Below are 17,549 nucleotides of genomic sequence, written 5' to 3'. Positions count from 1 at the left end.
ATTGCTGTGGCTATTTGGGGACTTTTTTGGTTCCATATGAACTTTTGAAGTATTTGCTCTAGTTCTGTGAAATATGTCGTTGGTATTTTGATGGGGATTGCATTGAATCTATAGATTGCTTTGGGTAGTATGGACATTTTAATGATGTTCATTCTTCCAATCTATGAAAAGGGATGTGCTTCCACTTTTTTATAACTTCCTCTATTTCTTTTTTCAATATCCTGTAGTGTTCTGCAAATAGGTCCTTTACTTCTTTGGTTAAGTTTATTCCTAGGTATCATACTTTTATTTGCTGCGATGGTAAAAGGGATTGTTTTTTCAGTTTCTCTTTCTGTGAGTTCATCATTGGTGTATATGAATGCCGTCAATATCTTGACATTAATTTTGTATCCTGCTACTTTGCCCAATGCATTTATTAAGTCTAGTAGATTTTTGATGGAGTCTTTAGGGTTTTCTATGTATAATATCATGTCATCTGCAAATAATGACAGTTTCACTTCCTCCTTTCCAATTTGGATCTCTTTTATTTTTTCTTCCTGTCTGATTGCTGTGGCTAAGACTTCCAGTACTATGTTAAATAAGAGTGGCGAAAAGTGGACATCCCTGTCTTGTTCCTGTTCTTAAGGGAAATGTTTTTAGTTTCTGCCCATTGAGTATGATGTTGGCTGTAGGTCTTTCATATATGGCCTTTATTATGTCAAGATATGATCCCTCTATTCCCACATTGCTGAGCGTTTTTATCAGAAATGGATGCTTGATTTTGTCGAATGCTTTTTCAGCGTCTATTGATATGATCATGTGGTTTTTATTCTTCATTTTGTTTATGTGGTGTATCACATTTATTGATTTGCAAATATTTTACCAGCCTTGCATCCCTGGAATGAATCGCACTTTGTCATGGTGAATAATTTTTTTTGATGTATTGCTGGATTCGACTTGCTAGTATTTTGTTCAGGATTTTGGTGTCTATGTTCATCAGGGATATTGGCCTGTAGTTTCCTTTCTTTGTAGTGTCTTTTTCTGGTTTTGGAAATAGAATTATGCTGGCCTCAGAGAACCAGTTTGGAGGTCTTCCTTCTTGAATTTGTTGAAATAGTTTGAGGAGAATCGATGTTAGTTCTTTTTTGAATGTTCAGTAAATCTCCCCCGTGAAGCCATCCGGGCCTGGGCTTTTGTTTGCTGGGAGAGTCTTGATTACATCTTCAATTTCCTTAGTTGTTATTGGCCTGTTCAAGTTTTCTATCTCTTCCCAGTCCAGTTTTGGGAGACATGTGTTTCTAGAAATTTGTCCATTTCGCTTAGATTGTCGACTTTGTTGCCATATAGTTGTTCATAGTAGTTGTTAACGATCTTTTGTATTTCTGTGGTGTCAGTTGTTACTTCTCCTCCTTCATTTCTGATTTTGTGTATTTGGGTTCTCTCTCTTTGTTTCTTGGTGAGTCTAGCTAAGTGTCCATCAATCTTGTTTATCTTTTCGAAAAACCAGCTCTTTGTTTCATTGATCTTTTGAATTGTTTTTTGGTCTCTATGTCATTTATTTCTGCTCTGATCTTTATTATTTCCTTCCTTCTACTTGCTCTTGGGTTTTCTTTTTATTTGCTTTCTAATTCTTTACGTTGTGAGGTTAGATAGTCAATTAGAAATTTTTCCTGTTTCTTGAGGTAGGCCTGTAGTGCTATGAACTTCCCTCTCAGAACTGCTTTTGCTGCATCCCATAGATTTTGTGTTGTTGTGTCTTCATTTTCATGGGTTTCCAGGAAGTTTTTTATTTCTTCCTTGATTTCCTCAGTAACCCATTCATTGTTCAATAACATGCTATTTAACCTCCATGTGTTGAAATATCTTTGCATGTTCTTGTTGCAATTGATTTCCAGTTTCATGCCATTGTGATCTGAGAAGATGCTTGATATGATTTCAATCTTCTTGAACTTGTAGAGACTTAGTTTGTGCCCTAACATGTGGTCTATGTTTGAGAATGTCCATTGTGCACTTGAGAAGAATGTGAATTCTGTAGTTTTGGGGTGTAATTCTCTGTAGATATCTATTAAATCCATTTGGTCTAGTGCTTCATTTAGAGCCTCTGTTTTCTGGCTAATTTTTTGTCTAGAGGATCTATACAGTGATGTCACCAGGGTGTTGAAGTCCCCTGCTATGATTCTATTGCTGTTGATTTCTCCTTGGAAGTCCTCCAGAAGATTTTTAATATATTTTGGTGCTCCTATATTGGGTGAATATATGTTTATCAAGTTATACCTTCCTGTTGGATAGATCTTTTCAATATTATGTAGTGGTCTTCTTTGTCTCTAGTTATGGCCTTCATTTTGAAATCTATTTTATCAGATATGAGTATTGCTATCCCAGCTTCTTTTAGCTTTCTGTTTGCTTGGAAGATTTTTTTCCATCCCTTCACTTTCAACTTATGTGAGTCTTTTGTTGTGAGGTGGGTCTCTTGAAACAACATATAGATGAGTCATGCTTTCTTATCCAATCAGCTACTCTGTGTCTTTTCATGGGAGCATTCAGTTCATTTACATTTAAGGTGATTATTGATATGTACTTGTTTATTGCCATTTTTGTTTAGTATGGTTCTATTTTTCTTCCTATTTCTTCTACTAATTACAGTAGTCCTTTTAACATTTCTTGCAGTGCTGGTTTGGTGCTAATTTTTCCCTTAGCTTTTTTTTTTTTTTGTCTGGCAAGCTCTTTATTTGACCTTCTATTTTGAATGATAGCCTTGCTTGGTAGAGTAGTCTTGGATTCAGATCCTTGTTTTTCATGACCTTGATTACCTCATGGCATTCCCTTCTGGCCTGTAGTGTTTCTGTTGAGAAGTCAGCTGAGAGCCTTATGGGGTTTCCTTTGTAGGTAACCTGTTGCTTATCTCTTGCTGCTTTTAGGGTTCTCTCTTTTTCTTTAATTTTTGGCATTTTGATTACTATGTGTCTTGGTGTGGGCTTGTTTGGGTTCTTCTTACTTGGGGCTCTCTGTGCTTCTTGAACTTGAATGCCTTCTTCCTTCACCAAATTAGGGAAGTTTTCTGTCACTATTTCTTTCAATATATTCTCTAACCCTTGCTCATTTTCTTCTTCTTCGGGGACTCCTATGATGCAAATATTCTTATGTTTCCAGTTGTCCCACATTTCCCTTAAGCTGTCTTCCTGTTTTTTAATCGTTTTTTCCTTTTGGTTTTCTGATTGGTTGATTTTTTTCTACCCTGTCTTCTTATTCATTGATCCACTCCTCAGCTTCCCCTACTCTGCTTTTTAGACCTTCCAATTTCATTTTTGATATGTCATTTTTTATCTCTTCTTGGTGGTTTTTAATTTCCAATTTGTTTATATTCAGCATCTCTATGGCCTTACTCATGCTGTTGAGCTTCCTCAAGATCATAGCTCTGAGTTCTAGCTCTGTTAACTTGCCTAACTGCACCACATTGATCTCATCTTTGGTGGAGATCTCTTGTTCTTTCATTTGGCTTTTGTTTCTGTGTTTCACCATTTTGGCTCTCACGGTGGGCTTTGGAGCCTGTCAAGTTTTCCCTGTGGGTGTTGCTGTTCTGCTGTTTGTTTCTCCTTCTCCTTGGTTTAGATGAGCGAGGGAGGACCCATGTTAAACACCACTGTCAAGTCTTACTTTTCTGGTTAAAGTTCATAGCCCACGAAAGGTACTGTTATCCTCTAGCTTTTTGCCTGGAGGCTAGCAGTCCATGTTACTTGATAGGTTTGGGGTTGTCAATTGATTGGAAAACTCCCTCAGGTGTTCAGCATAAGGGGATTTCCGGAGGGGTGGCAGATGCTGGTTGTTAAAGGGCCTCAATTAGCATTTCAATGGTCCACAGGGTGTGGTTGGATCTCTGAGGGGCTGCTGCCTCTCCCCAAAGCCCTGGGCAGGAGCAAGATGACCACTGTCTTGCTGGGCAGCAACTCAGCAAAAGCTCTGAGTGCCCTCCAAATCCTGAGTCTCCCCACACAGTTCCAGTCCAGTGTGCCCTTCCTCTGCCGGAGTCCAAGGTGAGTGGCTGTGGCTTTTTTAGCCTCTTTCCTGGCTCTGCGCTGCGGAGCTGCTTGGGACTTTAACCTGAGGGCGCTGTTCCCAGCTGAGGCTGCTGCCGAGCTGTTGACCGTGGGCTCCTAGCCCCCGTCTTGCGCCTTTGCAATCCTTCCAGGATTGAGTCAGTGTCCCTGGTTACATGGTCCTCTCAAGCTGCTTTTCTCTTGCTTTTTCCCACCGATTTGTCTGTGTTATAGTTGTAATTCCAATTTGGTTCTGGGAGATGGTCTGTGTAGCTTCTGTTCATTCCGCCGCCATTTTGGAATCTCATTTTTTCTTTTGCAATTATTTTTGTCTCTTATTTAATGCTCCTTCCTTTTCTGAGAGCCATTAAATCCAAATCATTCTTGCTATCACTTTAGGATTCTCATAGGTTTTAAGATTATTATTTCTCATTTGCCATCTTCCAGAGTGTTCTTTTCCTAAACAAATCTGTCACGATACACTTCTCACCTCTCCTTCCCCTCATCTAAGCCAGGGATTCAGTCTAAACTCTTTTTCCCTGTCAATTCCTCCTCAGTAATTAACCACCTTGTTCCATGACCTGTTAGATTCATAGAATCTTAAATTTTTTGAGAGGAAAAAGGAATGGTATAACATACTGAGTACCTTATGGATAAGACCAGAGCCTTTAAGAATAACCATATAGCCCTGGCCAGTTTGGCTCAATGGTTAGAGTGTCAGCCCATTATCAGAGAGATTCAGGTTTGGTTCCCGCTAAGGGCACGTACCTCGGTTGCAGTTTGTCCCCAGCCCCAGTTGGGGTCATGTGGGTGGCAACTAGTTGATGTGTCTCTCTCACATCAATGTTTCTCTCTCTTTTTCCCTCTCTCCCTCCTGCTCTATCTGAAGATAAATGCAAAAAAAAAAAATATCCTTGGCTGAGGATAAAAAAAAAAAAAGAATAACCACATCGAATCTATATTTCACATAGTCAGACCAGGAATTAGGAAAATCATCAATAGAAATTCCGAATTCATCTATGGTCATCCAAGTGAGAAAATCTCAGTGGTAACATGTATCTCATGAAAGAATGAGGTTTTTTTTTTTTTTTTATTTACACGTTGCATCCAAATGAGGTAATGATAAGTCTGTAAAACCCTATGCAACTTTCTAACATTCTTGTCATATAAATAAAAACGTTGTCCTCATATTAGTTGAGGTCCTTTGAAAAAATAGATATGGCAGAGACTGACTAAAATCTCACTAGCTCACTATTCACATTTGCTCTTCCAGACATTAAATTGGGAACAAGTTTTGGTGACCAGGATGTGGGTGGAAGTGATGTATACAATCTCCAGCATTGGCCATACAACCCCATGTATTGACCACACTTTCTCTTCTCCTGCAGTGACCTTGGACAGCTGTGAGTTAAAAAAAAGATAGTTTAGCCCTAGCTGGTTTTGCTCAGTGGTTACAGTGTCGGCCTGCAGGCCAGAGAGTCCAGGTTTTGGTTCCCGCTAAAGGCGCGTATCTTGGTTGCAGTTTGTCTCCGGCCCTGTGTGGCTCTCTCACGTCGATGTTTCTCTCTCTCTCTTCCACCTTCTCTACCTCCTGCTCTATCTGAAGATAAATGCAAAAATATTCTCGGGTGAGGATAGAAAAAAAAAAAAAGATAGTTTAACAAAATTGGAAAGGCATGGATCTTCAGTCACCATTTGGGGGAGACCTCCCAAGAAGCGCTCTTCAACTTCTATTGGACTATGACACAACCAAGAAATTAACTTGTGCTATATTAAGCTATTGAGATGTCAGGGTTTCTTGCTCATGTGACCTTAGTGTAAGTGCATATGCATAAGCTTAGCACAGTTTAAATCAGTGGTTCTCAACCTTCTTAATGCCACGACCCTTTGATACAGTTCCCCATATTGTATGTGGGCATATCTGCATGTGGCGGACCCACCTGGAGACAGATAGAGGAGCGGTGTCTCGGTTCCTAAGACCATCAGAAATATGTGTTTTCCGATGGTCTTAGGTGATCCCTGTGAAAGGGTTGTTCAACCCCCAAAGTGGTCGCAACCCACGGGTTGAGAACCGCTAGTTTAAATTCTGCCTAACTCACAAATGGAAGCTAGTTCATCCAAGAAAACGAAATGACTTTTTTCTCAGATGACCTGGCTAATCTGAGATTCAGACACTTGTTTAGCAGAAGGCCTTTTTCTGCTAGAAAAACTCGATAGAAGGTTTTGATCAAATATTCAATCAGACCAAGTTCTCACCAATTAATTTCCCTGTTTAAAATTTCCTACGGGGTAACCTTTGTTTAATATTGAAGGTCTTTCCAAACTGCCCCATAAAGACAAGGTTTGAAAGAATGAAATTCATGTCAAGTGGCATGCATGGTGCTTGATAGAACATAGTCAAACACAGTTTATTTCCTTTTCCTTTTTTCTTTCTTTTGTTCAGAAGAGGTATGAACTATTAATGGACAAAAATGCGATGTAGTTTTGGGGGAAAGTGGAGGAAGAAGAAAAGAAAGACGAAGAATAGTTGGGTTGGAGGTCAGAGAATGGGAGGAGAAAGTGAGAATATACCTTATCTCTGGCCTTATCTTTTTTTTAAAACTCATCTTTATTGTTGAATGTATTACAGATGTTCCCCCCCTTTTTTCTCCATTGACCTCCTCCTCCCCAATCCTCCCCCCTCCTGCCTTCCCTACACTATTGTTGGTGTCCATTGGTTATGCATATATGCATAGAAGTTCTTTGGTTTATCTCATCCCGCCCTCCCTCCTCCCTTCCCTTTGAGGTTCATCAGTCTAACAATTTGTACTTCTTAATTCCTTCATCTTTTTCCTACCCTTCCCGTCTCCATCAGGGCCCTTAATAAAGTAGGAAAAAGTACACCTGTTAATTTTTCTACGAAGAAATTAACTGATTGACTTTATGTTCCTACATAAGTATATATGTCAACTTTGAAGTAGTTTGAAAAGATGGTACAATGTGAAAACCAGCCCATTATATCCAGATTATTAAACTAAATTAATTTTAAGGTAGATATTAGTCATCATTTTTTTTCTAATCTCTACTTTGTCTACTGTTAATTTCAACTTAAATATAATTTTCTTTTATTTAAAAATTTTTTTTCTTTATTGATTTTTAGATAGAGAGGAAGGGAGAGGGACAGAGAGACAGAAACATCGATGAGAGAGAACATCAATTGGCTGTCTCCTGCATGCCCCCTACCGGGGATCAGGCCCACAACCTGGGCATGTGTTCTGCCCGGGAATTGAACCAGCAATCTTGATGCATGGGTCAATGCGCAACCACTGAGCCACACGGCCAGGCAAATATAATTTTCTTTTAATAAATTTACATTAAAATCATTACATTGTAATCCTTGTGATAACTGTATCCAGTGTACCCAGTATTGACTTTCAAAAATATATCTTTGATTCTAACCTTAGTTTCTTTGATTTTCTTTTGGGTTGCATCCATTGTGTAGGGACCCTCCTTCCATGTCTCCAGCTTGGCTCTGGTTTGCCCTAAGACTTGCTCAGCTTCTTCCTTAGCTTCCAGCCACTGTGTTGAATCCTTTAACATTTCATTCAACTGCTGTCTCCGGTTCTGAAGATGTTCCTGTACTTCATCCCACTGATTCTGAATTCTTTCAACTGGAATAAAAGGAAAATAAATGCATTATAGCAAATGCTAGCCTCAAGAAAACATTTTCAATTTAACATTCAAATATCTCCCATTTTATGACTCATTTAAAAATTGTTCACTTTGTTATAGCTAGGATGACCAACAACTGAATTCTTTGCTGTTTTTCAATGGCAAACATGGGTTTCTGTTAAATTATCTCCCAGATGACCTAGAACATTAGTAGTACATGCAAAAATTTACCTCTGCCTATTGTCAATCCCTAGAACCAAACATGAATAAACTTTTAGAAATGTTCTTTAGTCCTGGCTGATTTGGCTCAGGATTAGAGCATCAGCCCATGGAATAGAGAGTCCCGGGTTCAGTTCCCACTAAGGGTACATACCTCAGTTGCAGTTTGTCCTCGGCCCTGGTTGGGGTAGTGTGGGTGGCAGCCAGTCGATGTGTCTCTCTCACATTGATGTTTCTCTCTCTCTATCTGAAGATAAATGCAAAAATGTCCTCAGGTGAGGATTAAAAAAAAAACAACAAGGAAAAAAAAGAAAAAGAAAGGTTCTTTAGCAGAATACCCCAAAGACCTCACACTTACCTCTTCAGCATCTAACAGTCTGACTTCTAATACCACCACTGACATTTCATTCCTTGAAGGCTTTGTGTTGCCACAGTTTGCATTGCTATCTAAGTGGCATGCTAGGTACACCAGGGACCCGACACTTCCCCTCTTCCTGCTTCACCTCCCAGGAGCAGCCTGCAAGTGATGACTAATGGTAGCAGGCACTGAGATCTAAATATCCTACACCCCCTTGACGCTAGGAGAGATAACTGTGAGGCATGTGTCTTTCAAGGGTTTCAGAGTTCTCCCAGTGAGATAAAGCTTCATTGGCCCACACTGGTGACCTTCTTGACAATGCAGCATCCTTTATTGGTTGTCTTGTCCTATCTGCCTCACTTCCTCACTCCCCTACTGATACCTTCCTCAACGTCTAAATAAATCACTTGCTCTTAAAACCTTTTCCTAGGGTCCTTCTGGGGCAACCTGAGAGTGGACAGGCATTCTGGAAACTTCCTGGAACAATATCTAATAATTCATGCTGAATATATTTTGTAAGTATGACAGGCTTCTACAGAGGCTATTTTTCGGGTATCACTGTGAGTCAAAGATGAACAAGGACGGCCTATAGATTATGCTCTGAAGTACTTCATTTTAGAATGTTAAAAATAAATGTCCACACTATTTTCTTTTTTTAATTAATTAATTTTTGTTATAGATGGTTCTCTTTTTTCCCCCATTGACACCCTCCTCCCAATTCTGCCCCCCAACCCCAGCATTGTTGTCTATGTCCTTGTTCACACATATGTGCGTAAAAATTCTATGGTTTATCTCTTCCCACAGAAATACCACATTGTTTTCTTTTCATTCAGAACCATACTATCTTTTTTTTTTTTTTCATGCTGGTTTTATAAAATAAAAACAAAACCATAGAAAACAAGTAATAAACTACCACCTACTTTATCCCTTAGTAAGAAACCTGACAGACATTCTAGATTCTTCCCTAAGCCTCACTGAACGCCATATATAACTGGTTACACATTTCTCTCATACAGAACGTCCCTCTTTCCACATATCACCACCGTAAACCTCTATTATATTTTGCCTACATGTCTGCATTAGTCTCTGTTTTTTTGTTTTGTTTTGTTTTATTTTATTTTTCTTTATCCTCTCCCAAGGACATTTTTGCATTTCTTCAGACAGAGCAGGAGGGAGAGAGGGAAGGAGGGAGAGAGAGACACATCGACATAAGAGAGACACATCAAGTGGCTGCCACCAACGTGACCCCAACTGGGGCTGGGGACAAACTGCAACTGAAGTACGTGTCCCTAGCGGGAACCAAACCCAGGCCTCTCTGTTCTGTGGGCTGACGCTCTAACCGCTGAGCCAAACCAGCCAGGGCTAGTCTCTGTTTTTCAATGTCACGTCTATACTTTCGACAGAGTAAGAACCAATGCAGATCTGATCACTCCACTCTCTCATTTAAACCCTTCAATGTCTCTCCACCATCCTCTGGAATATCTTAGTTTGATATACATGTTTCTCTGTAATCTAGCCCGAATAGTCTGAGAGGGTTATTTACTAAAGAACAAGTTCCAACATAATGAGACTGTAGGAAAATCACCAAAGATAATACAAGAACCAGGCCTTGCAGCAGTGGCGCTGTTACTAAACAAGGCACAAGACATCTCTCTGGGGAGGGAGAAATGGCCAGAAGCCAAGAATTATGAAGAGAAACCACCTTCAGAGGAGCAGTAACCTTTTGTCAAGGGACATAGTCAGCCCGAGGCAACTTCACGGGGAGGCAACTAGGAGAATAAATATCCTGACCTCACTCACCCTGCTCTCTTCAGTTTCCTACTAGGGATCCCCAGTGGCTAAACCAACTGGAAGCCAGCGGGCATGAGAGATCTATGATGACACGCATCAGCCTCCCAGAGTACACAGCAGGGTGGATAAGGGCAAAGACTGGCTATGGGTGGACAAGTAAAATGTATACAGCATGGATTTCATGCATATGTGCAATCTACTAAACAAAATGAACTAACAAGCAACATAGAGATAGACTCATAGATAGAGAGCAGGCTGACAGTTGGTGAGGGAAGGATGGGAAGTTGGAGGTAGGTGGAAGGATTGAGCAAAGAAAAAAAAGAGAGAAAACACTCATGGACACAGACAACAGTGTGGGGATGCTGGAGGTAGAGCGGTGGTGGGAGGTGGAGGAGGGTAAAGGGGGGATACATGGCGATGGAAGGAGACTTGACTTGGGGTGGTGAACACACAATACAGTGTACAGATGATGTGTTGTAGAATTGTGCCCTGAGATCTGTACCATTTTGTTAACCAGTGTCACCCCAATACATTCAATAAAAAGGAAAAAAATCCAGCAAAATATTATTATAAAATTGTGCTTTTTATTTCATCATGTCAGTTTAGTTCTTTTTCATTAACCCTATTGTCGCCTCCATAAAGTTATGAGTTAAATAAGGACTTGAGATATTTTGTAAATGACCATCAGGACTAGATAGACACTACAAGACTAGTGATTGTGACATGAAATCAAGACTCTGGTACCTAGAATACATAAAACCAAGTGAGTGGCACTCATTGTTTTTATCGGGTTCATTTCTGTCTGGGTGTTTGCTATGTGTAGCAAAACTAGTCAACATATCATATTCCAACTTCAGTTAACATGTCAGCCTCTGTTTCAATGTCAGTCTTTCCTTATAATCTTTGAACACTGTTCTTTTCTGTTTGTTTCATTATTGTTGTTGCCCCCACTGGGTAGTACAGCACCTGCTATAATTGAGATTTTTAGTTATTGATTATTCTTCTATTTAATCTTTAGTTTATAAAATTAATAGTGTAAATGTTTTATAAGAAACTGTTTAAAATGTAAATAAAAATGTTTTTTAAGAGTTTTGAACTATTTTTCCATCATAGAATACCATAGAACTGATATTCCAATTACAAACCGTTTTTTCTTTCCAATTTATCATAGCAGTCTACTTTATTATGCATAGTTGGAACTTTTTTCCCCCTTAGCCTGTTGTCATATACTATATGTAATTTAAAATAATGAAATTGTATTTCCTTAAAAAGTCTTTGATCCTCATTTGCCTTTGCTTTAATCAGCCTTAATTCTATACTAGGCTAAGAAAATTTTTAGAATGCCTAGTACTTCTTACATAAATATGGTAAGCCATTCATATGCATGCTAGTGAATACTTTATACATTCTATACTCCATTTCAATAGTGTAGATATAATGCATATTTTTAAAATGGCCATCACCTGGCATGAAAAGCAATTTTTCCTATTATGTGGGTAGATATTTCTTAATTATGGAAAAAGGAAGAAACTTTTATAGCCTAGACCATTATTAGCCTAAACCATTCTTTCAGACAAACATACAATTTGAATGCCTGTTCAATCACAGCAATGAGTATTTTCATCCCAAAGCAGCCATGTCTGTGTAATGTAGCAAGATAAAATGGTCATTAGGTTGTGCATCTTCCTAAGGGTGTGCTTTCTCATCCTTGACCTTCAACTGTACATGATCATAAGATAATACTTAACTAGACACATTTACAGACCACAGCCTCACACAACAATCGATCTACTCCTCTGTGTACTGCTACTCATCAATCCATTCAGCTAGCCTGCTGGTAACCATTTTACTTACCATCTACTAGATCACATGCATTATGCTAAGCATTGGGTCAACAAAGGAGTCTAAGATTCCCTGGCTTCTGGTTGGTGCCTGTTAGATAGAGGTATTATTCATTATCTACTCCAAGAATCCAGGATGAGCAGTTCCAGGGAAAAGATAATGAGTTCAATCTTGCACCGCTTCAGTGGGAGGTTTTGGGGATCATCCACATAGGACTATTATTGTAGTCAGATGGACTGAAGGTGCTATGGCATAGCTGTACAAGGTGGGGCAAAAGTAGATTTCCAGCTGTTGGTATGAAAAATGATAAGATAATTAATTAGTAATAACACAAGAATGAACTCTGTGTTTCACATATTCACAGCTGGAAACCGACTTTTGCCCCACCCTGAGAGAGAAATCCAGGATTACAAATCACTACAGAAGAGTACAAATGGAAGCCATAAATGTGAACGTATTCTCATTGATATGGTGTATAGATGAAGCAGAACAGAGGGTTAAAAATAGAGTCCTAGAAAATATAACACATAAAGAGAACATGTAGCAAAAGTAGCCAAGATGAAAAATGACTAGAGAGGCAAGAAGAATACTTGGAAAGTGTATTTTCATAGAAACATGGACAAGAATGAATTTCAAAAACACTTTTAAATGTCATAGATATCACAAGAGATGATAAAAACCATATTAAAGAACATTTATTTGAATGCTTACTCGGTTTAAAGTAGTTTTAAGCTCTTTACGTGTATTAACTCATTTAATCATCATGATGATCTTATGAGGTAGGTATCGTTATTTATGTTGTTGCTGCTGTTCCCCTCATTGAACAGATGAAGAAATAGAGACAATGTTAGAGAACTGGTTTAAGGTCATACTGATAGTGAGTGGTAGAGCCAACACTTGGGCCCAAGCAGCCAGGTTCCCCAAAGCCCATGCCAGAAAGATTCACTGCCTTTGACCACATGGAATTCCTTGAAGACCATACAGGAAATGATTTTAGTGAAGCCATAGAAATCTTACTATAGGGAATTGACAAATAAATCAGCCAATGATGGATGAGAGCTGGAAGATAATCACCCTTTGTGGGTGACAACTATGAGGTGTGTTTTTCTCTGTTTCCCAAACTTCACTCATAGTTGCCCACAGCAATAACCTGCTCAATAATTGGTTTAATTACTGGCTTCTTTCCTTTCCCTATTTCACTGTCCCACTTCCCTACTGGTACTTCCTGGGATCACCTTACAAATAAATCACTTTCACTCAAATCATTGTTCAAAGGTCTGCTTCTGGGGGAACCTAGTCTAAGTCAGAGTTGTATTCATTTAAAAAAAACAAAAACAAAACAAAACAAAACAAAAAAAAACAGTGTTTGGCACTTAGTATACTTTAAATAACTGTCAAATAAATTTCACGTGTAGACTGTTTCAATTATCCATGGTTCCTCTTTATAATAATGTAAAAATGCAACTTCCAAAGTTAACTGTTGCCCAGGATCTTGGGTCTTCCTGAAAAGCAATCAGTCTCTTTATTGCATTCCAAGTTTACTAAATTTGCACACTGGTTTAAGTCTTTTATATTTCCCTTTTTATCTTCCTTTTGCTTTTCATGACCTCCATTACAATTAAAGATATATTCTCTGGGCATCCTTTGTTTCGAATAAGGCCTTCGCATCAACCGTTTTTTTTGTTTGTTTGTTTGTTTATTTGTTTGTTCGTTTTTAGTATACAACAACTTCACTGACATTTTTACTAGTAGAATATTTTCATTTGATTAAAAAATCCATAAAGTAAATGGTATGGAGCGGGAACCCTGTGAGCTAAAATTAATCAGTGATCTCTCTGTCTAAAATTCTTTAAAAAAACGTAGATCAGAGAGAATCTGTTGGCATGTCTTGTTGCTCCAGCCTGTCTTTTTATTTATTTATTTATTTTTCTTTATTGATTTTTAGAGAGAGGAAGGGAGAGGGAGAGAGAGAGATAAAAACATTGATGAGAGAGAACATTGATTGGCCACATCCTAAATGCCCCCCACTGCGGATCAGGCACACAACCTGGGCATGTGTCCTGACCAGGAATCAAAATGGTGACCTCTTGGTGCATGGGTCAATGCTCAAATACTGAGCCACACTGGCCGGGCTTCAGCCTGTCCTTTAAATAAAATTTTAGACTGACTAGTATTGAAAACTACATATGTATACGTGTTGGATAAGGGTATTTTTATGGGCATTTTCAAATGTTGAAACATACTGAGTTCTAGAGGATAACAACAACAATTAAATATCACAGTTATTAATGTAAGTACAATTAGATGAATACTAGAAAGACAGACAGCAGATGTATCTCCCCTTGTGAAATAATCAACCATATGTGAGAATCCATTCTGCATAGAAGAAATTATGGAGAGATCATTTCCTTTGCAAAAGGATTCACCATAAGATTTCCCTATATAGTCAATTTATCAAGTGTATTTAAAATATTATTTGACTTGTATTTCACTCCCAGGTATTGCATATTTACATTGCAGTGCCAGAGAAATTCATACTTACATTCACCAAATGATATGTACTACATTGGAAGAGTCCTCAAACAGGAAATACCCAAATTCCCATCTACTGTAAAATGGATGAATACTTTGTGGTTTACTTATCAATAGAATACTATCCAGCAACAATAATGAAATATCTACAACTACATACAATAATATATATTAATTTTACAAATATAATGTTGAGAGAAAGAACCCAGTCCCAAACAAGAACATACTGTTTTATTCCATGTACATAATGTACAAAAACTGGAAAAAGGAAGAATAGTGTGGAAGTCACAATAGTGGTTACTCTTGTGGGACTGGTAGTCACTGAAAGAGACATGATGGGGGCTTCTGAGATTCTGGTTATTTCTTGATTTGGGTGATGATTGCACAGATGTATCCAGTTTATGCAAATTCACCAAACTAGACATTTATAATGTATGCACTTTTCCTTATGTATGTTGTACTCCAATAAGAATGTAAATAAATATTATTTGACTTATAAAATATATTCTCGTACAACTTTGCAAAATTCATCTTTTTCAAAAGGGTTGCAACCTGTGAAGTATGCATCACATCAGTAGATATAAATGATGATAAGAGATGTATGGTTTGGCAAAGGACATGATACAGCTTAGACCTTAGATTTGTAGGATAAGGAACATTTTAGAAATACTCACTGGACAGTGAACCAGACTAGGCTTACAGAAACAAAGCAGCTCATAGAGAGTAATGAAGCAGCTATTCAGTTATTTAACAAAAGAAACAAGGCAGTGGAATTGAGTGATTCAGCTGTCCTAAGAGTAGACCCTGCAGAAACATACACAAACATTTTTAGAAGTTTTATATATATTCCATTTTTTTCAAAGAATGAAAGTAAACATAATATATGAAGATCATCTAAGAGAAGCTGTTATCTTGGAACTGGACCACTGTGGCAGTTGGACACCAAATAGACATGATAATTGTCCATAATTGGGCAACAATTCAAACTATAGAATTTTACCACACTTGCAGCACTTCATCCAGGATATTACTGATAGACCAAAGATATATTATGGCAATGTGTTTGGTCACTAGAGCCCATACTGTTAGATTTACATTTATACCAGATTCATCTGACATACAACAGTGAAATAATAATAAAATATATGCATATAAACTCAGACAATCTGTGCATGTTGGTAATTGAAGAGCTATCCAAATGTGTGCATTTCTTCTCTCGGAGGTCCATCATGGAAAGCTTCTCAACTGATTTGTGCAGGAAGTAGATGTTGGATAATGAAAGGAAATAAATAACCATTGCGAAGACTCAGGATGACAGACTGGAACTCAGCATGTGTCCTGATTTACAGATCTCCAAAAGTGTCAAATTGGAAACACAGCAATCATGTCAAGAACCACAATATTGCAGAGAAAGAAACAGTTCAGTTGATTGAGTACTTGCCAATCTATCACTTCAAGTTTTTCAGCTAGCTATGTTTGATTATCGATATACATTCTTGACTGATATAAATTCCCACAACATCTCTCCCAGGGAAAACTGTTATGTACAAAAACAAAATGATTGCCTTTTGAATATACATTGCAACAGAACAAAGAAGAGCTCTGTTGCAGTTTCTGCACTGAAGTTTCAGTCTGAGAATGAGAAGTTACTGGGACTAAGTTTTAGAGGAAAATCTTGGCAATTTATTTTGCAAATGTTGATTCACCACAACTTTAATTTCCTCAACGGAAAAACTGAAACGATCATTGCATAGCCAAAGAATTGCTGTGAAGACAAAGTCAGAAATGAATAAAAGCATCAGGGACCACATTAAAGCAAGGTGTAATTGCTTCTCCATACAGAGAAGCTTCAACAATGAATCATAGTCATCAGAAAACATTTGTGATCTTCTAGGGGGAGCACACTGTGGATTTCAGCAATTCCCCAGAGTACACCAGAATTCCAGGTAGAATGTATCCAGCAGGAAGAGTTAAATTGCAGGTAAACCTTTTGAGGTCGTATGAATGAGTAAAGAGTAGCATCTATTTAATTCTGGTCAACTGTAAGAAAAATGATACCAATTGAAATGAAGACAAGGAGCTCTGAACTATTTGTTAGGACCAGAACAAATGTGAGAATCACAACACACCATTCCTTGAGGGGTCAAGTAGTGAACAAAATGTTAGACATGATCAAGAACAGAACTGAAAATAAAGAAACCATCATTATCCTGCTCTTGAACAAAGTTAGGGTACAACTATACCTTAAGCAATGTAAGCCTATTTCAAAGTTTGACATTTATTTATTTATTTTTATCCTCACCCGAGGACATTTTTGCATTTATCTTCAGATAGATCGTGAGGGAGAGACAGAGAGAAACATTGATGTGAGAGAGACAAATGCAGTGGTCGCCACCCACATGACCCCAACCGGGGTTGGGGACAAACTGCAACCGAGGTACGTGCCCTTAGTGGGAACGAACCCAGGACTCGCTGGTCCATGGGCTGACGCTTTAACCACTGAGCCAAACCAGCCAGGGCTCAAAGTCTGATAGTTACAGACTTACAAGGAGCCAAGGAAAGTGAAAGTAATGATAACCAAAATTATAGGGAACATTAAGATTTGTTCCTCCTATTTCCACGAGGCCTTCAAACAAGGTTCTACAGAAGACTTATCTATAGTTAAGCTCTGCAAGGAGTCTCAAGTTAAACCCATTAAGAGGAAGAAGGAACTATGCTAACCACGAAGTCAGAGGTAGCTAGTGTGAATGGACATTTGCTCTATTCAGGAACAGGAGAGGAGGAATGCAGTTGCTGTTCATTCCTCCACAGAATAAAATATCTGAGACATTTTGGACCAAAAAGCTGAAAAGAGAGGGGAGTTACAGACACATGATTAAATCCTAGCCACTATGACAAATTTTGTTATCTGGTTCTTCTCTAAATCCTGAAAGGCTAGAATTCAGGAACAGGCAAGCATTTAGTTTAAATTTGTGGAAAACAGACCCAGAATAAATGACTAAATTAAAAATATAACAGCCCTGGCTGGTTTGGCTCCATGGTTAGAGCGTAGGCCCATGGACCAATGAGTCATAGGTTTGATTCTGGCCAAGGGCACATACCTCAGTTGCAGTTTGTCCCCAGTCCTGGTAGGGGTCATAGGG

The 17,549-nt window shown here is 38.4% G+C and overlaps 1 protein-coding gene across 1 annotated transcript in view; it reads right to left on the bottom strand.

Moving 5' to 3' along the window:
• DMD (dystrophin) overlaps nucleotides 1-17,549 on the bottom strand; it is a 2,326,146-nt gene that overhangs the window by 617,167 nt on the left and 1,691,430 nt on the right. The window contains exon 53 of the mRNA XM_036270045.1: nucleotides 7,452-7,663. Within this exon, the coding sequence (XP_036125938.1) occupies nucleotides 7,452-7,663 (212 nt within the window). The remainder of the gene's footprint in view (nucleotides 1-7,451; nucleotides 7,664-17,549) is intronic.

The sequence above is a fragment of the Molossus molossus genome, unplaced genomic scaffold (genome assembly GCF_014108415.1).
Source record: "Molossus molossus isolate mMolMol1 unplaced genomic scaffold, mMolMol1.p scaffold_m16_p_2, whole genome shotgun sequence".
NCBI classification, from domain to species: domain Eukaryota; kingdom Metazoa; phylum Chordata; class Mammalia; order Chiroptera; family Molossidae; genus Molossus; species Molossus molossus.
The sequence above is the reverse complement of the archived record's forward strand: the minus strand, read 5'-3'. Positions and strand labels throughout refer to the sequence as shown.